The sequence below is a fragment of the Rhinolophus sinicus genome, chromosome 11 (genome assembly GCF_057876585.1).
Source record: "Rhinolophus sinicus isolate RSI-liver-muscle chromosome 11, RSI-T2T, whole genome shotgun sequence".
Taxonomy (NCBI): Eukaryota; Metazoa; Chordata; class Mammalia; order Chiroptera; family Rhinolophidae; genus Rhinolophus; species Rhinolophus sinicus.
The window spans coordinates 16,726,885-16,753,497 of NC_142511.1; the positions used below are offsets into that span (position 1 = coordinate 16,726,885).

Consider the following 26,613-nt stretch of genomic DNA (forward strand, 5'->3'; position numbering starts at 1 on the left):
ATATCTTTGAAAGCAGTGGACCCTGTAAGATCAATTCAGATTCCTGAGCCACAATAGGTATTTCTACATTAAACAGGTAATTCTAAAATTCTAGTCCCAAAAAGTACAAAGATTATTTTAAGTTTTCTCCAAAGAAACAAATGTATGTAGTTTCCGATGTCATACCTTGTTTTGAAAATCTAGGGAAATGTCAGTGATAAAGTACACTCATAAAAAGAAATTTGTTTTAGTATATGTCAACGCGACCTGCCATGCTGATAAGTAAAAGCAAAAGTATCAGAAAAAGAAATACGAAATTAATGTGAAATTGATTAATTCTAGATTCTGTGGCAATGCTTAAACTGGGATACTTTTAGAATATGTACTGTCACAATCCATTTCAAATACAATTTCGAAATTAAAAAATTGAGGGGTTTTTCTCTTTTTTCATTTAATTGCAAATTGAGTTACATGGAAAATCAAATTGAATTTAGATCAAAGAGGACCAGGGATGTTGATAACATTTCCCAAATACCTGTAACAAAGACTTTAAAATTTTAGCACTTAAGAACTAATCATAATCAAAGGTGAGACTGTAAGTGGTCTTCACAAATTATACAAAATGCATTAGAGAGTTATTTAAACTATACACTACACATTTAAACAGCATGAAACGAGTCTTCAATGTATCCATATTATTTCCTCCATGCTCTCTTCCTTAAAACGCTTTTAAACATATACTGTAGAGTATATATCAACTGTGATGGAAGGACAAAAAAATAAAATAAATACAGATCACCACAAACATAAAAGAACATTCAAACACCCAAGAAAAAAATATTAAATAATTTTTCTTTCAGAAGCTAAGGTTGAAAATAAATTTCTATTTTCGTTAAATGTACAAATTCTACTTACTTTTAAAATGAATGTCTGTTCTGTCCTTGTGTCCATTACAAGTAAAACCTACATAAAAGATGAGTAATAATTTATTCATAATACAATGAAACATTAACTCATAACTTATTAAAACTATACTTTTAGGATTTGCGGGGAAGTATTGGAATTGACTCTGCCAAGATTGTTCATTTCTGAATAGATGTTTTTTTAAAGCCACCAAATCACAGGATTAAAAAACAGTCTTATCTAAAGTGAACTTTATTATGGTTTCCTTTTCTAAAAATGCCATATATTGGAAACATTACTGAGTTTCCTAGATTTATTTTAAAATGTTTCTTAAAAGTAAAGGAAAAATTATTTAGACAAAGAATTTTTCCTCATGAAACATTTATGGTTAAGAAGTAAAAAGACATTTTACAGGAAATACTGAAGTCTCAATTTTCTTCCTAAAATCCTTTGCATAGCAACTGGCTACAGTGTGATCTCAATAACTCAGGCTCTAAGGTATTCTTCTTGTACTACTTCTCCATCCTGGACTCACCCTGAACTTCTCTTTTCCATCAGCAAATCCTGTCAGCTCTATCTTGAGAGTGTATCCGGAATCTGAACTCGCCTCCCCATTTCTACAGCTATTACCCTGATCCAAACAAAGACTCACCAGAATCATCACAATGGCCTCCCAACAGCTCTCTGCTTCCATCTTTGCTGCCCTATGGTCTGCCCTATGGTTTTCTTTCCCAAACGGAAGTAGACCACATCACTCCACTCATTCAGAAAACAGGCCTTAGTCCAAAAAATGACCTCAAGACCTTTCATAACCTCACACACTGCCCACTCAAACTACACATTACCCTCACCCATCTGGATGGAAGGGAGAGAAGGGGAATTATCCTACCATATTAATATTTTATTATTTTGCATACATTATATCAGAGGTTGGCAAACTTTTTCTGTAAATATCCAGATAGTAAATATTTTAGGCTTTGCAGGCCCATGCGGTCTTTGTTGCAGCAAGTCAAACTGTGCCATGTAGCACAAAAGTAGCCACCATCTGAAATGGGCTATGGTGGGGGAGCATTTACACCACAGAAATCTGCGAACACTATACACAGGGGTTTTTCCTCCAATTCCAGAGAACTGGGAGTCAAGGATGAAAACAAAAGATGTCAAGCTCAAGAAAATAAAGAATGGTGAGAAGAAACAGGCCAGGTAAGATGGGGAGTCAGTGTGAGAAAAGCATGGTAACTTCCATTTTAGACAGGATAAATTTTGACCTCTCTTCTGAGTATCTGACACAGTGTGTATGTCTCCGTTTAATTTCAATTGAATATTCCCGCAGATATCTCCTGACCTCACCCCTTCCTCTTCCCAAAGCCCTGTCCCTACTAAAAACAAACCAAAATCCTGTTGCTCCTCCTGCAGCACTGAACCACACTGCCATCCACGGAACTCCCCCAAACCACAAAGTTCCATGCATCACCAAGAATTTCCTGTGCCCTACCTTCACGAGCAGTGACCAAGTCCAGTCAATTCTACCTCCTGAGTATTTTTCTTATGTACCCTCCACTCTCTCTCACCTACCATGCTTTAAGTGTTTGCTATGTACTAAGCTTTAGCCACGTGTAATCAATGTTAATTCTTTCAACTACCCAATGAGATCATTTTACCATTTCTACTCTAACTATGAAGACATTACAGCTTCACCTGTAGAAGCTATAATGCTAGATAATAATGGTGCCTACCATATGTGAGAATTTTAGTGAGCTAATCCTGTAAAAGTGCTTGGTATGGCTGGTTATTATTATTGCTGCCTCTATATTACGGCGTCTCCCTGAAATGCCCGCCCACCACTTACCAAACAAGTGCTCATCTTTCCACATTCAGCTCAAGTGTCTATCTCTCAGTAACACTGATTCTTTCCTTCCTTTGTTTTCCCACTTGTATACAGTACCAACTTCTATTGTAGCATTTCTAACCCTCCAATTTGGTTTTATGTTGTAGGCAGAATAATGGTTGCCAAAGATGTTCATCCCTTAATGTCCAGAACCTGTGAATATGTGATGTTACTGACAAAAAGGACTTTGCAGAGGTAATGAAGGTCCAGATCGTAAAACAGATTATCCTGGATTACCGGAGTGGGCTCAATCAAATCACATGAACCTTTGAAAGCACAGAATTGTCTCTGGCCAGAAGTGGAAAGTACAGAAATGACATAACAGGAGAGGAAATCCGAGAGATTCAAGGTATGAGAGGCGTGCGCGGTTGCTGGCTCTGATATAGAGGCCCACAGGTAAGCACTAGTGAGAGGCCTCTAGAAGCTCATAGCAAGCATGAGAACAGGCAGCTTCTAGGAGCAAAGACCAGCCATTTGCTGAAAGCCAGACAAGGAAGAGAGTTCAGTCTTACAACCACAAAAGACAAAAAAGAAGACTTCAGCCAGCACGTGAATGAGCCTGAAAGTAAATTTTTTTCCCCAGAGCCTCCAGGAAGGAATGCAGCACTGCCAGCACCTGGATTTTAGCCCAAAGTGACCCCTGCAGGACCTCCAATCTGAAGAACTGTGACATAACAAATTTAGTTGTTTTAAGCCGCTAAGTTTGTGGTAACTTCTTATGAAAGCAATAGAAAACTGTACATGGCAAAACTGCATTTCTTCCAACACATGTGTCTCCCATAGTAAATGTTCAATAAATATAAGTGAATGAATTCAGGTATGAAAGTTTGGAAGGTAGACAGTAATAGGGGAATGGAGCTTAGAAATTAAGTCGAGACTAGAGATTTATAATTGAGCATTCTCCACAAAGACATGAGAATGCAACTGGAACACTTACTGCATACCAGGCACTATGCTGGGTTTTAAAGCATGAAATGATGTCATGCTCTCGACAATTCAATGAGGTAGGTATACTTTTATTAATCAGTTTTACAGAGGAGGAAGCAAACATAAAACTGTTAGCTTGATCATGCCCACAAAGCTAAAAAGCAGTGTAGGTGAGATTGAAACCCTAACAGTCTGGTTACATGGTTCTTCCTCTTTAACTGCAAAGCTATACTATTTATGTCTGAATTTTGTGTCCATCCAGCCTTCATGAACAGTGTCCTTGAGACCTTACTTATGGCTGCTCCCCAGGGCTAATGCCACATTGTAGTAGTAGGGTCGCCCAGAATGAGAATGAGAATGAGAATGAGAGAGAGAGAGAGAGAGAGAGAGAGAGAGAGAGAGAGAGAGAGAGAGAGAGAGAGAGATTTTAAGGAATTGGATCACTTGGATCACGTGATTGTGGAGGCTGGTGAGTCCAACATCTGCAAGGTAGGCAATCAGGCTGGAGACCCAGGGAAGAGCTGATGTTGCAGCTCAAGTCTGAAGGCAGTCTGCTTGCAGAATTCCTGTTTCTTCAGGGGATGTCGGCCTTCAGCTGATTGAATGAGGCCCATCCACATTATGGAGAGTAATCTGCTTTAGTCAAAGTCTACTGACTTAAATGTGACTCTCATCTAAACAAATACCTTCACAGCGATATCCAGATGCATTTGACCAAATATCCACACATGGGTACCATGACCTAGCGAAGTTGATGCAAAAATGAGCCAACATGCAGTTGCAGGTTTCTGTAACACAGACCTCACTTCCAGCTACCACTTCCTGTTGTGGTTGTGTTGTTGCATTATTAGCTATCCTGAAATGTAGTGACTTATAGCAACCATTTTTTACCTTTCAGGATTCTGTGCGTTGACTGGGATTAGCTGGATGGTCTGTTTCATGTAATGTCACCTGGGGTCATCTGGGGGATTGACTTGGCTGAAACAACCAAACTGTTGTACTTCCATGATGGGGCCATGGCGCCTGGGCTCAGCCAGGGTGGTCAGACCTCTCTTTCTCTTTGTATTGTCTCAGGGGCTCTCCTTCCACTGTGGCCTCTCCACATGATCTCTCCTTGGTGTAGCTGCATTTCTCAGAGTTCCCAGACTCTTAAACATGGAGCCTGGCGGGGCTTCTTAAAGGTTTAGACCCATAGCTGGCACAGCATCCCTTCTACCGCATTCCATTGGTTAAAATAGTCACCAGTTCAGCCCAGATTCAAAAGGCAGGGAAACAAGCACCACCCCCGAATGGAAGGAGCAACCTACATTTTGTGGACAGCTTTAACTCTTCATATATCTTCATGCTTATTTTCTTATTTTCATTTCCTTCTTGTCTTTTTTTCGTTAACATCTATTGCTCTTTCTATTTTGTTACCTTTTATTAACACGTTGCGTACGGCAGAGTTTAAATCCCTCATACCCCTCTGTTCCGGCAGGTTTTTAAAAGAAACTACTTTAAAATGCACTCTTCTCTTTAAAGCGTAAGTACTTCTATGTCATTTATTATTTTTCTATAAATAATATTCTACAAATAAATTATTCTATAAATAATTATTCTACAAATAATTCAATAAAACATGCAAAGTAAAAAGAGTCAACAGTAAAAACGAGAAGTCTCATTATCCGTCCTTAACGCATGGCTCAGAAAAAAAACGAAGATTCTCGTGATCCGTATGCAACGTGTTAACTAGATTAAACAGTGACAAAAACCTAATATATGCCTCCTAGAATATAAGCTCCTTGAGTCTAGGGATGTTTTGTCTTGTGATATATCTCAAGGACCTAAAATAGTGCCTGGAATATAATAAGCAGAAATATTTAGTTGAGTTCAAGGAATGGTATACAAGCTAGTGTATTGTAAATAATAGAAATAAACAAAGGCAGAATTAATATATCTCCTCAGTGAACTTTGCAATACTATCACTCCCCAAATCCATCAATTTCTATTTTGGGCATATGGATTGTTTGTTCTTTTGTGTTAATAGCTTCTGGATATTTCTTTGTCGGTCGTAGGACTGTATCTTCATTACCTGTTCTTTTTCGTTGGTTTTCCTTTTCCAGAATCTCTTAATCCCACAGAACTTCCTGTCTGCCAGCCTTTTAATATTGAAATTTGTCTCTGGGTATCAAGCTGGGCCTTTTTTGAAAGTAACCTTCAATACCACATTATGCAGTGAATTGGTCGGGACAGAAGCCAGACTCCTCTGAGTTAATAACGGGCGATAAGAAAACGGAGGTGACATACACAAATCTTTCAACAGAGAAATATGTCAGAAAAAGGAAAAATACTAAAATGAAAGAGTTGGTACACCATATACAAGAATCAACTCAAAATGGATGAAAGACTTAAATGTAAGACCCCAAAACCTTAAAACTCCTAGAAGAAAACATAGGCAGTAAACTCTGACATTGCTCTTAGTAATACTTTTCCCGATCTATCTCCTTGGACAAGGGAAACAAAAGAAAAAATAAACAAATGGGACTACATCAAACTAAAAACTTTTTGCACAACAAAGGAAACCACTAACAAAATGAAGACAGTCTACTGAATGGGAGAAAATATTCACCAATGATACATCTGATAAGGCGTCAATATCCAAAATTTATAAAGAACTCATACAACTCCACACTAAAAAAAAAAAAAAAAAAAAAAAAAAAAAAAAGGGCAATCCAACTGAAAAATAGGCAGAGGACCTGAATAGAAAGGATGGCTATCGTCAATAAATCAACAAACATCAAGTGTTTGTGAGGCTTGGAGAAAAGAGAACCCTCGTGTACTGTTGGTAGAATTGAAAATTGATGCAGCCACTATGGAAAACAGTTTGGAAGTTCCTCAAAAAAATTAAAAATAGAATTCTGACCCAGCAATTCCACTTCTGGGTATTTATCCAAAGAAATCAAAAATACTAATTTGAAAAGACACATGCACCCCTGTGTTCACTGAAGCACTATTTACAATAGCCAAGATATGGAAGCAACCCAAGTGCCCATCAAAAGACGACTGGGTAAAGATGTGGTACATTTGTACGATGGAATGTTACTCAACCATAAAAAAGAATGAAATCTTACCATTTGCAACAACATGGATGGACCTAGAGGGTATTATGCTAAGTGAAATAAGTCAGACTGAGAAAGACAAATACTATATGATCTCATTTATATGTGAAATTTAAAGAATAAAATAAACAAACAAAACAGAAACAGACTCACAGATACATAGAACAAATTGATGGTTATCAGAGAGGAGAGGGGTTGGGGAGCTGGGTGAAATAGATGAAGGGATTAAGAAATACAAATTGATAGCTTCAAAACAGTCATGGAGATGTAAAGTACAGCACAGAAAATATAGTTAATAATGTTGCAACAACTATGTATAATGTCGGGTTGGTACTAATCAGGGGATCACTGCATAAATTATGTAAATGTCTAACCACTATGACGTATACCTGAAACAAACATAAAATAATATTAAATGTCAGTTATAACTGAAAAAAATAATTGTTTAAAAATTAGAGCACTCACTTTTAATAAAACAACTGCAAAAAAAATAGATACGTAGATCTATTCTCTCCATAATTTCCTTTTAGCTACATGCGCCACCAATCTTGAACCTTCATGGCATGGAAACACATTTAAAGAACTTGAACCTTGATAGTTAAATTAACACACCATGAGAGCAAAAGGAGATACCAGGGCCCTCTCTCCGCCAAAAAAGGACTCAATGACCATTGAGCCTGTGAAGACATGTAGGGTACCTTAAATCTCACTTGTTGTGTGACTCTTGTAAGCTACTCACCAGAATGTCAATCCTATTTAAATAAGATACATCTCACCTATATGAAATTGAAAACATTTCACTCGTAAAAGGTATGGAATCTTTACAAAGGAAAGAACTTCTCGTCCCTACCAGAAACCTCTTAATTGACTGAACAGAATATACATGCATAAATCAGAAGTGATATCTCTTTGCTGGCCTCACTTAACCATGAAGCACGAAGTGGATCAGATAAAAAGGCCAAATTAAGATCGATAAACGTGGCTGGGAAGTGCTGCTTTGTTTACATTTTACTTTCTTCTCCTACCAAGTTTGTTTGCAGCTAGACAACGTTCACATTGAGGCAATAAACACAAGAACATATGTGATTTTTTTTAAAATGTGCCCTTTGACTGTCAATTTCTCCCAAACAGGTGTTGGCTAAATGATTATAAATTGGCCTCTGGATACACCTCTTCAACTGAGCCGTATAGGGCTGGTGATAATATAATTAGACCCAAAAAACATCAGGCTGCTGAATGCTTTCCATCTGTTTGGCAATAATGTTTAGTTAACAATAGTCTTTAAAAGAAGCACCTTCAACTTCAGTTCTTAAAGTTATTTATAGAGCCATTCTTAACACACCAGCACTCCTGCTAACAGGAGCTTAAGCCACTTGGAAATTATTAGCCATACAGCTGTATACAAAGAGAAACGACTGCATTTAACATCTCTATCTTTCCACATGTACACGCTTCAACCTCATTTAAAGTCATTTCTTAATGAACAGTGCTGTGGAGCTGCATTAATATTACAGATGCACGCACAAAGATCATAAGGAGCTAAACATTTTTGTAATGCCAACAGTAGGCCAATCTGTAATGAAGCTGTCAGCATAAAGGACAAAATAATAGCTTCTTTAACCCTCAAACAGGATTTGTTCATTTGTGGACTAGAACACATCAATTTAAAAACTACTCATGGGTTTGCTCACCTTTGTGAAGACAAAAATCTAATTTGGTACTAATTTGATACAATTGTCTTTCCAATAAAAGGCTCCTAAAACCATCTTTTATTTCATAATAAAACAAGTACTATAACTAAAACTGTCATGAAATAATTATCTTGGATAGCACACCTTATTGAGAGAATACAATTAATGTATTTCTCCCTTCCATTTTTCACGCTTGCTTATCAGCACTATATTAACATATGGTCTAACGGAAGAGATTACTCCGTCTTTGCCCGTAGTAATAATATACAGAATGACTGCTCCTCACTGGGAGAAAAAAAGCAGACAACTTATCCTGTAAGGACTAGCCTCATTTGTTCTTCAGTTCCACAGCACATTGAGACTTGTCCACTTCTCTTTCCTAACAGCAGTAGGAAAAGCTCCAACTGACTATAGGTCTGGGTCTGTTTGTTAATTATGATTGGGAAGGTCTAATACTTAACTAGGTTCCACCTTGAAAGACAGGGAGAGTGGGGGAGTATATCGAAAGCATCAAATGATGATTTTTTAAGCAAATGAAGAATAAATTTGGAGAAAAGAGAAAGGTGCTACTATAAAGACACAATGATTGTGGTGAGGAAGCAAGTAGAGACAGCTCCCTTCGCTGAAGATTAAGTGTCACCCATTCTTGAATCTTTTTAGAGATTTAATTTCAATGTTGACATTCAAAGTCTGTAAGTCTCTAAAAATAACTTCAGCTCCAATTCCTTTAAAAAGAAAGATTACCTGGGTAATTTAAGGGAACGTCTGTCTCTACTTTGGTGCCTGTTACTTCACAGGACTCCAGGATAATTAATAAAAGTTAGAAAAATGTTTAAGAAAAGTCTACAGAGGGAGTTATCTTCAACAAACTTCCACTTATCTTCAACAAACACCGCCTTTCCCTTAGTGGTGTCACAGTACTATTATATGTGCTACATACAATCTGAACTTCAATCGTGCAAGTTTTACTACAGGGCGTTCACACATAAATAACATACCAGAAAAGAAAGGGAGCAACATAAGGAAGCCAGAGAAAATATACAAGCCCAATTCTGCAAGTGAGACACATTTTCTCGACATAGTTTCAGATAAGTAAGATTTTACTTACTGTATGCTCTTAAAATAGTCCATCCTTAACAACCATTAATAGGTGAGTTATAAACTAAATTCATCTTGGCGGCATTGCAGGAGCTGGTAATGTTACTCGTTTGCAGAAATGGATTTCAAAAAACCTAGAGCAGCAGATCTTTGCTTCCCCCCAAGACCACATGGTGATATTCAAATGTTAGTTATATTCACTGCTAAAAACCCGTATCATTTTGTATGCTTATAATATTCCAAATGTATTTCTACTGTTAGTTGTTCATTCCATACCTTATTCTCACAAGATATCCCTTATAAAAATTCAACTACCAGAAAACAAGAAATAGGTGACCTTTACTACCAACAATTCTCCCCACTGGGGTCTAAATGTCTCTTGCTTTGGCATCAGAAGCTTAGCAGTGTTCCCTGTACCACTGCCCAGCAACTCCAAACAGAAGATGTTGAGCCTACAGCTTTAGCCCGTCAGAAGCTGCAGCATCAAGAGCGTCAGCATGAACAGACTGTGTAGAGGCACTTCTCTCATGTTTTGCCATGAGACCAATCTGTTCTTGGTGGTCATATACGCACAAAGGTTTCAATGATGAGAACTGAAGTATAAAGAGGAAAATTCGACATGGATACTTATAACCTCTAGTCTAAAGGATATTTTCATTTACTACTCCAAGGATCTATTTTCAGGAAAGCATAAAAGGTACTCCTAGGATTTAAAGGAAAATAGAAAGAAAAAAATCCTTTGGATTTTCATCAGTCTTAGTTACGCTAGAACTTTCAACATGGCACATTATCATGAAGTGAACAAACAATCCAAAGAGGGTAGTACTTTGTGGATTGATGGCAATCAAAAAATCACCAACCAACTCCGAACAAAGAGAAACATGTTCCTCTTTGAGGCAGGTTGAGTTCTCCAGGCTTCTATATATAAGAAATATAAGAAATATCTTCAAAGGTTGGAAATAGACTGAATCTACAGTCTGTTTGTATGTAGTACTCACGATCCACATTTCTTTCTCGTTACTAAAATCCAACATACCATAATCAAAGTATACTTTAAATGTTTATCCAAACACCTTTAACTCCTAAAAAACATCCCCTATTTCAAGTTATCTAAGGATCTGTCTTAACTACAGACAAATTGCGGCAGGAACAAGAGGAAAAGGACATTAGGAAGAGGAAGCAACACAAAACTATGTTGGTAAATAACTAATTTCTCTATAAGAAAACAACTACTTTTAGATTTCTTTAAATGCCCAGACATTTATAAAGGTTTTAATATGCTAATTTTTTAATTAAAAGATATTTCAGCAGTGAAAGCTCTTTCATATGCACTACTGACTCTTCATCAAACGTTAACTTTCCAACTTAACACCAGTATAGCCGGTGGCAGCCTGAAGGTTTGCCATCTGCTGCTACCCAAAGTCGCTATGGCCACCTTCAGAACATATGCATCAAAGCCCCAAGATAAGAGACTGAAGAGATACTGCCTAAGTCAGCATAAGGGGGAGGACGAACCCAGAGGCAGGCAACAGGCAAGCTACCAGAAGATACAGCACATCACGAACCATCTAGACACCCTTTAGAATACGTGCCCAAGGTCACAGGGGATTCTAACGGCTGAACAACAAGACAAGGGAAACACTACTTCTAATGGAATTTACTCAAGTACTTTAAGTAAATGTGATCATTTTTCTTTAAAAAGGGACGGGGGGATGTAGTCACATTTAAAATCACCTATGATTTTATTCTAAATAAGCATACAATGAATAAAATGAAATAGAAAATTTAAGGTGTGCTAATCAGTCTGTCTATGAATAATAACAAAGGTATGTATTTTTTTATATACTCATAAAATAAAGCACTTTGTTTTGAGAGTTTTGTTTTCTGGGTACCATCACACCCACAATCCAAATGTTACTCGAGGAAAATGGAATATGAGATGAGGTTTTATAAAATCCACAAAATACCAATTAAAAACTGATTTCTGGCTACTCAAAAATGCCATTTATTTATGGTAATGACCACAATAGCTCATATAGTAGAAAAAAATACTGTGGTATCTTTTAAAATACTAAAAACAGAGAACTTCAAGAACCTGACTATATTCCATTATAATACTGAATAACTGGCATAGATTCAATTTAAAAGAAATTTACTAATATGAAATTTTCTTGTGCTTCATCTCATCTTTGATTTTTTTGTTGTTTTTTTAAATATTTTAAATGCAGCTAAAAAAATCAATATAAAAAAATTTTTTTTTTAGAAAAGAATGCAAAAAGTACCTTCTTATTCTTGGTTTGTAACAGCAACAGATGCATTTAGTTTGCATTAGTTATAATCTTAATCCAGATTTTTTAAAGTTCTTCAAGAGCTCCATAGGGAAGTAGTCATAATTTAAAATTAGGGCATCGTGAATCCCGTTTGTCCTGTCCACTATTTAAACTGAATACAACTATAACCTGTTGAATGCAACCAGGTATAGTCTCTATTACCTAAAACAATACTGCACTGTGTATGCCCCATGTGAACTCAATTTACGGCTTTGTATACTCAGTAACTTCAATAATAATTATGATGATTGCTTTCTAAGGATCGTAGTTTGTCATTATGGTAGCTAAAAATAGAGTCAATGCTACCAGAATAACTTTATTTTCTAAGATGTTATGAATATATTATGAATCATACAATTAGAAAAAGAAAATAAACATATTTTGGTGGTACTGAAACAGATTTGCAAATAGAGGTAATTTACTCAAAATTCAAAGCTTACATTGTTTCATTCCTCTAAGGGACATTGAAAAATGATTAGCAAAGTTTGTTTCCTTTGACAGACTAATATTAGGATCAGTAGATAAAAATGTTTCTCCATTTCCCATCTAAAAGCCACTTGGCCAAACCTCTGGATTATTCATCTTGAGGCAAATAGCTAAAACTAGTCCTGCCATGCAAAACACATGTTATTCTCCAGAAAAGAGTCCAAGAAGTAATTATTCCAACCACAAACATTAATTTACAATTTCCTATATTCCTATTAACCAATGTCAGTAAATGTGGGCTATTATTCCTCAGTGATGTCTCAGACCAGCATGTGAGGTTATGATTTGTGAACAATGAAGTTATCACAGAAATGTCATATAGATACGAAAAAAGAGTTTCACCTTGTATAATTTTCAAATCCTAGGCCTATATATTTATTACTTCATAAAACCTGCTTCCAAAGGACATTGTGTGTCTTTGTAAGAAAACTGGGTATAAATACAGCAGAAGGCAGAACACAAAAGAAAAATTGGGTTTAAAACAGAAATGCTGAAGAGCTAGGAAAAACATCCACTTAGGAAGCTCTTCTCAGATCCAAAGGCTTTAAAAGCTAGATTTCTGCACCTTTGTCATTCTCATTTTGATTGTCTGTTTTCTGTTTCTGTGAAGCAACTTGCCCAAGGCCACAAAGAGTAGAGACAGACGAAAACTCTGAAGTTCTGGGTTTATAGGACCAAGTTCAGCTCATGCCATTCAATTCCATAATGAAACCATTTATACAATTTCTCTGGTTTGAATTCTGGAGTTCACTTGGGATAATGATTTAACACTGTTAAATTTAGATGAAATTAATGCAATTAAAAGTACAGTCTGCTATATTTAGCTTTAGATCCCTTCTTATTTGCATTTGCTAGAAAAACCTAATATTCTAGTGCTGATATAAACTGTATTCATACCCTGGTCTAATATTTTCATTCTACTGCTAGATGTGCTCTATAAATATGTTCAAATCAATTTGTAGGCCCTGAAAACTGACATACGTCCCCCAAAAGCAGTGAATACGTCCACAGTTTTTACATAGTGTTCAAAATTAGTGGTGTCTACTTGCGACAGTTAATAAATGCTATTTAATAATGATGATGGATACAGAGGCTACATCTTCAAGTAAATCAATACATATTCAACTAAGTTGCCAAAGTCAAAGGTAGCCTGTTTCCGATTCAGAAGAAAATGCCTCAAGGGCAAGGAAGTTATTATTTTTTAATGTTTTTAATGAGTTTTGTACTCTTATAGCAGATGGAGCTGAACTTCTGTAATAATTAGAAGTTAACAATGATTTAATCTGACCTAGAAAATTTATTTAGTGTAAGAATACAATGTGTTCATGTTCTGAAAAATTCAAAAACATTTTAAAGCATATATGAAACACCAAGGCACAACCCTCATTCCCAAATTGACAATTCATTGACTGCAACAAAGTGCCCTGTCAATAATCTATAGCTGTACTCAGTAAGAGAAGGTGGAAGGGGAGGAGGAGGAATGTTCTGACAGTTTTCAGTTCAAACTACGCTCTTGCTCTGATCCTGCAGGTGTAGTACATGTAGTACATTTTGAGGCGCAGACTCAAGAGTATTTGGAATCTTAAAACCTGTATATCGTCTCTTTGTTCCCTTCACAACTATTCAGCAAGCACTTACTGAATTCTTACTGCATGGACAGCATTCTATTCAATTAGGCATTATCAGAGGAAATAAAAAGGAATATGAGATACAGTTCCTGCCCTCTAGGACAGGTTAACAATACATTTAAGGCAGCTAAAATAATAGGAGTGAAAATAACACACAACTGAATGCTAAACTTCATTCAAAGAAAGGAAAGATGAGTGTTAAGAGTTAAGGAGGAGGTAAGCTGTCAGCTGTCTTGAAGAATGGACTAAATATGGGTGGGCGAGAAGGAAGATTTTAGAGTCGAAGAAGCTAGAGAGAAGGCATGCTCCCCGAACCTCCCACACCTGCAGCCTGGAACACTGTTCTGTGAGCTAAGTCCTACTCCCCCCTCATGTCTTTGCTTCGTGTGCTCTAAGGAGCCTCAGCAGAATCCCAGGTGAGGTGTCCCTCCTATATGTTCTCACAATAGTGCACTGCCTTCACCCAAAGAACTTTCACACTGTATTGTCAAGTTCAGTTCATTTTTTTTATATTTCCCACTCGATTACAAGCTCTAAAAGGGTAGAGATGAGGTGTTGTCTTATTCACCATTCTATCTCTAGTAGCTAATCCCATCCCCTGACACGTAGCAGAAACTCAATAAATATTTACTGAATGAATGAATGAGAAAACAGGAATGGAAAAGACACGCAGAGAAACGGTGAGGAGGCAGGCCAATCAGAATAAATGGGTCCTACCTTTTGGGGGGTAATGTGAGCAGGTAGGTATCATTCATTCATTTTTTTTCAACACTAGATACAAATAGTATCTACTTATTTGTAAATCACTATGCTAAATGCCAAGAATATAAAATTGAATAAGATATAGTCATGAAGCTGGTGTTTGACATGTTATAGAGACTTATTCTCCAAAGACGTATGTCTTGAGCACAGGATTTTCTAACAGATGTCTGTAAATACAGTGCCAAACATTTGGGTCATTTGAGGCATATGAAGGCTTGTTGGAGGCAGCACAGAAATAATCTCAAAAGCTACCATACAATATGGATGGATGCTATCATAGGTAAGTTCAAGCCATGAAAAGGACACAGCAAAAGATATTTAAATCAGACAGCAGAGGTAAGCAAAGGAGACTTCCAAGAGACAATAATTAAGAACGAGGAAAAACTAAGTGAGGAAGAAAAGGAAGGGTCACGCCAGGTAGAGGGACACATCATGTGTGAAACATGACGCCTTGTACACCTCACAGCTTCAACAAGGCTGTAACTGTGACAGCAGGTGTGGTGTGGTCTGGGAGGAGAGGGGAGGAGTAAGTTGAGAATCAACAGGAAAAACAGGGGCTAGATAGATCACAAAGGTCTTTGTAGGCTTAGCTAAGAAGTTTGAATGTCATCCTAAAAACTATGTGGAGGCATTAAAGGATTTTAAGAGGGTTATTATATTAGAATGATCACGTGTAATTAATTTTTAAAAATTGTTCTGGCAGCAGTGTTGATGATAAACTAGAGAATCAGACTAGAGGTAAATAATAGTACATCTTAAAAAAGAGATAAAGAAAATAGTGTACACCTTTAAACTTAGAAACAGTTTGGGATGCCTAAATTTTACTTCGAAACAGTTCAAGGCAAGATGGGTTAGCTATAACTAACAGTACCCAGAGGGTACTGGGTCAACCTGAAATAATTATTCTAGCTATACGTCACCTATAGGACTCTTTGTACTATTTTGTTGAAAAAAATTTAACTTGAAAAAGGTCAACGAAGACATATTGATCAAAATTATGAATGCCCTGAAGCTGAAAGGGCTACATAATATGTTAAATGTAACATTCTCTTAAGTATAGATCACTAATCCCTATAGAAACCCCATTTAAAAAGTCAAGAATTTTTAAAAGATACACAGCGATGACTACAGAGAAAACAAGATGAGAAAAGATGGCAAAATTTTAGTAGACAGAAAACAGATGCTAAATGTCTATAGGCAAAAAAACAACAACAAAAAGCAAGGCAATTCTCATTACGCTAAGTGAAATATGTCAGAGAAAGACAAATACTGTATATATCACTTACATGTGAAGTCTTAAAAACATGAACTCGGAGATAGGGAACAGATCAGTGTTGCCGGGGCTGGGAGGTGGGCAAAATCCGTGAAGGGGGTCAAAAGGTACAAATTTACAGTTTTACGATAAATAAATCCTGGGGATGTGATGTACAACTTGGGGACTACAGTTAATGATACTGTATTGCATATTCCCAAGACACGAAGAGAGGACGTCTTAAAAGTTCTCATCCCAAGAAAATAAAATTTGCAACTCTGTGTGGTAATGTCTAAAAACAGCAAGCCAGTTCTTACTGCAGAACTCCAGAGCTGAGAGGTACCAGGTTATCTCCTGAAAACAGGACTGAGAAAGCATCTACACACTCTGTGCCACTGCACAGCCAGCGGGACAGCTGCCCTCCTCCTCCCTGGCAGACGACTAGTGGTTCATTCTCTGAAGATGTGGAATCAGACAGCTGAAGGTGGGATTGAAGAGTGGTACTGGAAACAGGAGCAGTATGTGAAAACCTGCATACCAAAATGGTGAAGACATCAGTCTCCCTTTCACCCGTGAGCTCCCAGAATGCTGCTGGTCTTGTGCTAGATCCCCACGTAGGAGGTTGTGAGGTTCTTCTCCGTGCCATTATTTTTCAGCATTTAAAAAATGTTGTGCCATCCTTATGATGCTGATGGTTTCTGATGAGAAATTGTCATTCAAACTGTTTTCCTTCCATGCGTAGTGTTTGCTTTCAAATTTTCTTCATCTTCACTTTTTAGAACTTTTACTACGATGTGCCTTGCCGTAGATTTCTTTGGATTTATACTCTTCAGGGTTCACAAAGCTTCTTCAATCTGTTGGATTATGTCCAGTCGTGATTCCTTCAAATACTTTTTAGCTCTATGCTCTTCCTCCTCTTCATCTGTGACCCCAAATGACATGAATGTTAGAACTTGGGATTTTTCTCCTAGGTTCCTGAGTCTCTGTTCTTTTTCTCTTTTTCCTTTCCCGATTATTTTCTCTCTTCAGATTAGGTAATTTCTATTGTTCTACATTCAAATTCACTATTTTCTCTGTTCTATCCATTCTTCTATTGAGCCCAATGAGGTTTTTCCCCCCCACCTCTTTCTTATCATATTTTTTGGTTTCAAAATTTCTATTTGGTTCATCTTTATATCTTTCCTTTCTTTGCTGAGACTTTCTATTTTTGTTTGTTTCAGGCATGTCTATAATTGCTCACTGAAGCATTTTTATGATGGCTGTTTTACAATCCTTTTCAGTAACTCTAGCACTATGTCAGCTCAGTGTTAGTAATAGCTGATTGTCTTTTCTCAATGATTTTCTATAGAAACCTGGACATTTTAAATATTATATTATGAGACTCTGGATCTTATTTAAATGTTTTATTTTGCCAGTCCTCCCTGACATCATTCTGATGGGGAAATGGGGTCATCGGTTTGTTACCCCCAGGTAGAGACGGAAGTTCAGGGCTCCCATTCAGCCTTCAGTGATATCTGGGGAGGAAAATGGGACTCCTGGTGACTGCTGGGTAGGGGCAGGAGTTCAGGGCCCTGCTGCCGCCAGCCTGGCTGGGAAAGGAAAAGGTGCCTCATTACTGCTCCTCACGTGGCCTCCAATGACACCATGCGGGTGTGGCTTCATTACTATGGGGCAGTGGTCAAATCCAGAATCCCCACCAGGCCTCCTCTGACTCTTCCCCAGGGGGGAGAGAAAGGAAACCTCTTTACCACCAGGTGAGGCTAAAAGTCCAGGCTCCCCAAGATACCATCCCAACGGGGATGCGGCACCTTGTTCCAGCCTCGCAAGGATGAAAGCCTAGGTGCCTCCACAGCCTGTTAGCGGTGGTGAGGTGGAACCAACATCGCTCTGTGCAGTCTGGCCAGAGTACAGGAATTACTGTGTAAAAGTTTCTGTTTTGCTAAGCTGCCCCTTTCCTCATCCTTTGGCTAGAAAGAGCAGGCTTTTGTTCAGTTTGTTATTTTGGTTTGTGCCTTTTGGCTTTTCCAAGCTGCCCATTTCTCCAACATCCAGCCTGGAATATGTGAGGCCAAAGAAAATGCAGGGATTCCTCACCACACAGTGCACTGGGTCCCATGGCACCGGCCAGTCTCCCTTCTGCTCTCTACTTTTCAGTGTCTCCCTATGTCTGTCTTCTATGTGATGTCCAGAGTTTCAGGTGCACTTAGCAGAAAGAAGAGGGAAAAGGACTTCAACTCCATTTTTCCTAAAGCAAAAGTCAACACCTGTCATTTGACACCATCTCAAAGATACGAGGTAATATTTTCACCACGCTGTTTAGATAAAGGACAGATTCTTATTAATCCAGTTCCATTCAGTGTCCCCTCAATGAGCAGATACCCAAATACAGATGCTTGTGGGTGCACAATGACAACAGCTTTTCCATGTCATCATAGAGAATCCTACTTAGAAACCTTAAAAAAAATAAGTGCCAACCTCTCAACATCTACTCAACTTGAACAATCTCCACAAACTTTCTCAATCATATTTTAGCTACACAATAGAAACTCCAATGTTTTTCCAATAGCACATCAACCTAAGAATTCTGCCTGGCAAGCATCAGACAAAGTTGGGAAGCTATCCTGATTACAAAATGCTAAGGCACTTGAAATAATAAATAGTGACAGGTTTACAAAATACGTGGCATTTCTTATAACAAGGACTTATACAGCACCCTACTGAAGTGGTTTTTCAAGGAGTGGCAATGAATTCTGGCACTGCAGTCACACCATCGTCACTGGGGGTTAACCCTGTGAACACTTAAACACACTCCCACATGCTGGATGACTCTCTGGCTACACACAAACCAGGAGCGTTAACGGGACACGAGGTGATCACATCTTGGCACCATTACTCTAGTGTTCAAATCAGTGTTCCTCTTAGACATTTTTTTTTAACTCTTTTTTTAAAAACTCATGGGAAGTTGTAAAAATAGCACAGAGTCCCATATACCCTTTACCCAGGTTCTCCTAACAGTGACGTCTTATATAGGTATAGCACACTATGAAAACCGGGAAACTGACATTAGTCCATTACTGTTTATTACCCTATGGAGTCCTTTAACCTTTTTATATATAAGTCTACAATAGCGAACTTTCTCAGAAAGTCTCCCAGCACTTAAGACATCCTGTCACCAGTCAAACTACCAAACCAAACTTCAAACTCAATTGCAAATTACCTATATAAAAACATCCTGATACACTCAAACATATACTCCCTCTGCACATTCATATCTGACACACACAACACCAAGGGTGCACCCACACATGCACAAACTTATACGAAAACAACAGCAACCCATCATTCTCATCTGAGTATGGTTTTCCACTACTCTCTACTTTCCCCTGCTATTACTGCATGAAGATTATGTGGAAATGAATCTGGGGGCTAAAAGAAATCTTTAAAAGCTACATAAGGTAAAAATCCATCCAACGCTTTAATTCTTCTACAACATCCCGACCAATGATTCTTCAGCCTGTGCTTGAATTCCTCTAATGACGTGAAACAAATAAGGTAGGAAGGAATCCAGTCCTCCTTCGGTCAATCCTAATTCTTGAAAGGTATCTCTAATCATTAACCAAAATTTTGACAACTTACACTCATTTACTTCTAGTTTTAGCCTCTAAGGAGATTAACAAGCAAGTCTTATCTCTTACTACCTTTCTCCCAGGAAAACCAGACATCTGATTTGCCCAAGATATTGTTCTGGCACAATTAATATCCCCTTTCACCCTCAAGATTTGAAGAAAACATTGTATAGTCCCGCTAAACTATGGCTAGCCTTTAAAAATATGAAGATTATACATGTTTTTATCAAGTTAGTCATGGCTCACTTTTCACTGTTCTTTACATGATATGATCTGGAGGGCCGTCACTAGCCTTACCATTTCATCCTTGCTTCTGAATGCACACGTTTATTTATAATCCAAGAGCCCTAATGCCTAAATTCCTTGTTGCACATATATGTTAATGAAGGGTTTTCTAATCCCACTTAAAGACAGAAAGTCACTTATTTATCTTTGAATACCAGACCAAGATACAGCTGTAGAAGGACTGTCTCCCGGGATAGACAGACACGTGAGCGTCTTGAACAGAGGTACTAGGTAGCAGTCTCACATGATACCAGTAGGTGTCGCTCTGTATATAATATACTTCAAGTTACTTAAGTTTCGATTCATTCATTAAATATTTACTGAGCACCCTTATGTGCCAGGCATGGTCCCTGGTGCTGAAAATATAGAGGTGAACAATAAACTCACAATCTTGTTCTCCGGAGCTTACGGTCTAGACATTAATGAACACATCTGCTTTATCTACTTTCTATATAAAACTTATAAAATAATCGTATTTCTGGGGAAATTTTATTTTCCTAAGCTAAGAGGCAATAACACTCAAAATAACTCATAAAGAACAAATACTGTAATGAGACGGAATCAGAGAAACTGTGTTCTGTACAAGCTAGATTAATGTACCCTGTGTTTTCTAGCTGTTTGAATTTAGTCAACACTTCTCTTCCAAACGTCAAGTTTCTAAAACCCAAGTTTTACGTATTCCTCAGTACAGTGGCTAGGACTCTACCTTAAAAAATAATTCAAATGTTTAAAAATCTACCTATTTGTACCTACGCTACAAATGTTAAGAGATTATTTGCAAAGCTTCTTTAACTCCCAAACATGTTGCCTTACCTCTACTTAGAAAAGTTCAATGTCACCTTCTAAATACCAAGTACACTTCGCAGGTTAACAGAATAAAGACAGTGATGAAATGTGCCTCAGCCGAGACTTGAGGAATTCCTCTACTGTCAAAAGTCCTTAGTCGAATAAACCAGAACTTCACTGTGACTTACTCATAATTAGAGCTTAGCAATGAAAGAACACGCTTTGTCAAAATAAACAGATCTAGGAGAAGGAGCAGGTACGGTACATCAAAAAAGTTGATTTGCCTGTACAGAAGAAATCCAAGAACCTAGAAACTATTCAATTCCTATTTCACTTCTCTGTACTCTCAAACAGAATGTTCTCCCACTGGAAAAGCTAGGGGAAACATGGTTAAGGCATTATTTCAGGCTCAAAACTCCTACTGCTTAAAAATCTTTAAAACTCAGTCCTATGAATTTATTTGAGAAAAATGATGCTTGTGAGAATTAACCAAGACACTGACAGCTTCAAGTAACAGCCAACCTAAAGTCCCCTTTGGAATACCTCAAACTATTAATTACTGTCTAAATTCCCTGAGATACATGGCATATTGTTCACTTGTACCATGGAATCACATGAATACTTTAGAACATTAGAGTTACAAATGACCACTAAGGTGGTTCATAAAAGATAGTTAACATAAAAAAGATCTAAATTAATTTTTACCTTAATATTAAATAAGGCATTTTCTTTGACTTTAAAGGTAAAGTAGTGATTAATCAAATATATTTAAAACACAGTTTATGGGATATGGTTTTTAAGTTACACTTGTAAATTCTCTGAGAGGCCCAGTACTATTAACGTTTGGCATATCTCAGATGTGCATATCTCAGATGGGGGGAAACTCAATGGCAGATACCTCCGTAATCTCAGTATTTTTATTCCAAATATGAAAGTGTGGGGGGTGGGAGTTAGTGTATTGGAAAAAGCACAGCTTTTGACGTCACAAAGATCTAGGTTTGAATTCTAGCATTACTCTAAATTTAATCTATGTGATTTGGGGGCAAGTAACTTAACCTGTTCTAAACAACACTTTCCCACCAAGATGCAAGTAACAGAGTTGTGAGAAGGATTAAATAAGGATTAAACATAAAATGACTAATATATGGCCTGACACATAGTAGGTGCTCAATAAATAGTAGTCATTAGGAAAATGCCATTTTTCTTTCTGACCATTAGGTTGACTATACCAGTTAATGCTGAACAACTCTGACTCACTAATTAATGCTGAACAACTACCGACTCACTAGTAAAGACACAAAATGTCTGGTAAAGACACAAAATGTGTCTTTACCCTGTTGTAACAGGTTTAAAAAACCAAACCCCTTACTTCACTGAATGCCAACAAATATGCACCTTCTCCTTTAGCTCCAATATATTTTGCATGACCTTACATAAATTGCTTAGATAAAAGCTTTTTTCTCTTCTGCTTTTGTTATTTTAAAGTGCAGATGCATTTGAGTCATTTTCTCCTTTTGTTTCATATCCTTAAGATCCAAAGCTTCAAAGCCATAATGTCAGCATGCAGTCAATTTATAACTGAACTCTTGAAGAGACACTGAAGAATTACCTTGTCAATCACCCCAAGGACTCTGAAGGCCTTCAGCTCCTCGGCAGGGCTCCTTAGGTTCCAAGGGGGCCTTGAACTTAGTGATCCTGGAGGCTAATGGAAGATATCAAAGATTATACATCAATCAGGGAGGTACTTGAAGGAAGGCTGCCTGCTGAAGCAAATGCCAGGCCAAAAGAAACTAAATTTATCATAAATCAGAGGATGGAAACATGAAAGGAGAAGTTGCTGTTTGTCTGTAATGTAAAATAAAAAAAATAATAAAATCAAAACTAAAGAAAATCAAAAAGAAAAAGCAAGAAAAAGTTCCAAGTAAATAAATCATGATAACATTGAAAACAAAATTTTAAAAAGAAAAATTAATGAGCTGATACAGTTTCTAGAGCAATAATTCAGTTCAGAACTGTACAACTATAATGAAACTTTGTAACAAATGGATAACTGAGGCAACAATCAATCACATCCTTATATTTACCCCAGACGGCTCAAGAGTAATTTACAACAGGGAACTAAAAAACAATGCCACCATAGATAAACTTGAACACAAGTCATTATCTCTCATCCTGAAACTACAGTCCATTAATGTTACTTTACAATTATAAACTATGTTTTAAGAAGGATTGGCAGATTCAAGTTCAACCAGAAGAAATACCAATAATGGTGAAAAATTAAGGAACTCCATCACATAACCAATAATTATTAGAACTAAACTTGTTTAAGCTAGGAAGCAGATGATTTACAGGAGGAAAAAAAATTTTTTAAATATCTGAATATCTGTGATGTGGACAATTTAGTCTGTTAGCTACATAGAGTTCACAAAAATCAGTGAAAACAGGAAGGGATATTTCAGTACCACACACAATAAAAGAATCACCCTAACTTCCCATCTGTCGGTCTTAGTTTTTCCCTATCAGTAAAATAAGACATTAGACTAGGTAAACTCCAAAGACACCTGCATTTAGCATTTAATGTACAACCAGAAAGCAATGCTATAGTAATCCTTACATTAAAATGGTGATGCTGCAAAGGATGACAGGAAACACAAAGCCTTATATCCTCAAAGCAGACCTTTCATTGCCAAAAATCTATTAGACTATATAGGAAATATGCCCCAGCCCCCACCCATGAGTGGAAAATAAATATCCTGATTAACCGAGTGTCACGATTAACAGCTACTGAGACACCAGTTTGGTACTTAAAGCCCTTGTGCAGGCCAACATCCCAAGACAGGAAGCTCCTTGAGGACAGGAAATACGCCTTATTCATCTTTATATTCACAGTCCCTAGCACGTTAGTTGAAAAGAGAGAGGAAGAGCACACTAAAGAGGAAGAAAGGAGAGAGGAAGGAATCAAGAGAGGGAGGCTGCACTGATAAATTAGGTGTCATTTACAAATGGGAAAACTCTCACTTGGGAAATTTGCGAAAAGCAGCAATTCTAATTGCTTTCCAATTGTGTGTGTGTGTGTGTGTGTGTGTGTGTGTGTGTGTGTGTGTGTGTGTTTAGGTTTAGCAAGGAAATACTAACTTCAATATACCGGAAGAAGTGATGTTTGATTGAAAACAGAAGACGACTATTTATTTTTTAAAAGTACTTAACTTTAATAATGGCAATTGGACTGAATAATCTTTTAAAATCAATTTCATTTACACTTCTAGGATGTGTTTCAAGAAATACTTATTTAATATCTCATTCCATGAGGTGCTGAGCTAGGTGACATAAAAAACCGATACATCTCTGCCTCCCTAAAAGCTTAAAATCCAAAGGGGAATTTTTAAGGAGATGAAAACACTTAGAAGGGTATTTTTAAGACACACATCATAGAAATAGTCTTTCCTACCTTAATTTATATTACATTTTCCACCTTCATTCCCTCACTCTACCCTAAGCGTAGTACTTACAAGAAGTTATTTTAATCCCCATTTTACAGGTAAATAAGGGGAAGTTTAGAATGGTTGACTAAATGGTGGTCAGAAAGATCGGTGCCAGACCCCAGACTGGAGCCCCACCTCTATTGCTTGCAGTCTTTCTGCTACACAACACAGTCTGATACTTAAAAAGTCATCTCCTCCTCCTCTATTATCAAGAAAGAATAAGAACTGCTCATGATTTGGGTAAAAGGAATGTTGAGAAAAAGTTACAGAAGGAAAAAGAATACTTTAAACAATAATGCATCCATTACATCGTCTTTGAAAATATGGCCAAACGTAGCCAACATCCCTGTCTCCTACTTACACTTTCTAATTCTCTGATGTCATTGGATCTATCAGTTTCCAAAGAAAGTTATCGGTTCACTTTAGCAATCTCAACAGCCAAGACAGCAAACTACAAAATCTCTACTGCACCTTTCAATAAATAATTCCTGTGTGTCCACTATGTGCATGACAACTGAAAAAGATACAAACTGTCAAAAAGGCACAGTTGCTAGCTTCAAGAAGTTTACAACTTGAGGAGCTAAGCCAAATACATGAAAAGGTTAAATTACAGTAAAACTTCTTCGGAAAATACACAACAATAGAGATAAGTCACTAGTTAGTGTATGATAAACTGTGGTCTCAGAAAGAAGTAGAACTAAAGGTGATTTTTAAATGCTATGTAGCAATTAGGTTAGGAAAAGGAAATCATATATAGGTTTGGAAAGAAACTTGCCTGGCTAGGGAAAAAACAGTCAAATTGTAGAACAGAGGGAAATAAAACTACACACTTAGGGTCAGTTTTCACAGGCCTTGAATGCCAGGAAGAAAAGTCTGGGCTATTATTCTCCAAAGTCTAGAAAACAAGTTTTTGCACGAGAAACAACCCAATGAAATCAGTGATTTAATAAGGTTACTTTTGTAAAGATGGGAATGGTGAAGTTGTAATGGGGAAAGACCAAAGGTAAGGGGATCATTAAAGTTCTCTTTCTACTTTAGCCATCTATAAAAGTTTAAGATCAAAGAGACGAACAAAGAAAGATCATGAAATAAAATCATCAATAAAAAAATCCTGTATTTCTTATATGCAGCATTTAAATTGGGTAGAATCCCTATAGATCTCTTCCTTTTTTCAGACGGCCAAAGGAAACATAAATCTACAGAATTTGAAGAACAGAAAGAGACAGAGATCAAGTCTGACATTCTTTTTTTTTTTTTAAATGAGAAAACTGAGAAGCAGCAAGGTTAAACAACTTGTCTAAGATGACAAAACTAGTTAATAGGTAAGAAGGGATGAAATCTTACTGATAAAATAATAGGACATTGTTTGGGGAAACTTCAGCCGATGCTACGGGGTTGGGGGAGGAATGCAGTGTGTGGCCAGACAACAAGGTTTATTTCCTTAAGGGAAAAAGCCAAATGTTCACTTAAATGTATTAGTTACTGTAGCAGAAGGTGCCTAGAGAAGAAGCAAGGGGTAGTTGTATTCATCTGAACCAAAACTAAATACAGGGGTTATGGAGAGGGGGAAGAGGCAAAAATATATGACGATCCAACAACCTTCAAAACCAAAGATAGCAAATACGTATCACTCAACGGCTCAAGCCCATGGCAGAGATCTCTGTTAACCCCTCATTCTTTCCCACAACACAGTGCTCTTTGGATTAGGCAGCACACCAGTATTAATAGAATTTATTTACTATCCCTCTTCTCATTCTCTAAATGGCTAACTGAAGCTTACCTTTGTGGTTTTTTCAAACGGAATTTTTTTAAGTTACTGTTTATCCAGCCCACCGTCTTTTTCACTCAGTATTATTCCCTATTCTCAATGTGTTCTAGCTCTACTTTTACCAATCAGCGAGTGCAGTACTTCTCAAACTTGAACATGTGTGCACATCGCCTGAGGACCTTGTTAAAATGGAGATTTTGATGTGGAGAGGGAGGGAGGGAGGGCTAAGATTCTGCACTTCCAACAAGCTCCCCCTGTGACGTGATGCTGTTGGTCTAGCAATCACGTTTGGGGTAGGCTCAGCTATTTCTCCTACAGTAACCTCAGAGTAAGTCACCATTTCTTGGGGGGAAATAAGTAATCCAGGGCAAAAGGAAAGCACTACAAAGAACTTACCCGGAAACCACACTCTAAATCCTGATAGCTACCTACTCTAGTTTCTGAAGTTGGCTTTATATGTTCTATAGATGTTTGGCTTTGCCAAATTTTCACTAGGAACCTATTAACCCTCAATATCCAGTCTCCAAAGCCTCTCTTAGACCATTTCAAGCATGACGCTTCATTGCAGTCTTATTACTCGCTCATCTGGACTACCCCTGACTGCCATCTCTGCTTTGCCTATGT

General features: G+C 37.4%; 1 protein-coding gene across 2 annotated transcripts in view; it reads right to left on the bottom strand.

Annotated features, from left to right (window-relative positions):
- Positions 1-26,613, bottom strand: part of RPS6KC1 (ribosomal protein S6 kinase C1) — a 140,360-nt gene that overhangs the window by 38,301 nt on the left and 75,446 nt on the right. Inside the window, exons 9-10 of one of the 2 annotated variants that reach the window (XM_074322170.2) lie at positions 22,349-22,441; positions 895-942 (exon numbers count right to left, since the gene is read on the bottom strand). In XM_074322170.2, coding sequence (XP_074178271.2) covers positions 895-942; positions 22,349-22,441 — 141 coding nt within the window. The remainder of the gene's footprint in view (positions 1-894; positions 943-22,348; positions 22,442-26,613) is intronic. The other variant, XM_074322171.2, reaches the window with a different exon arrangement.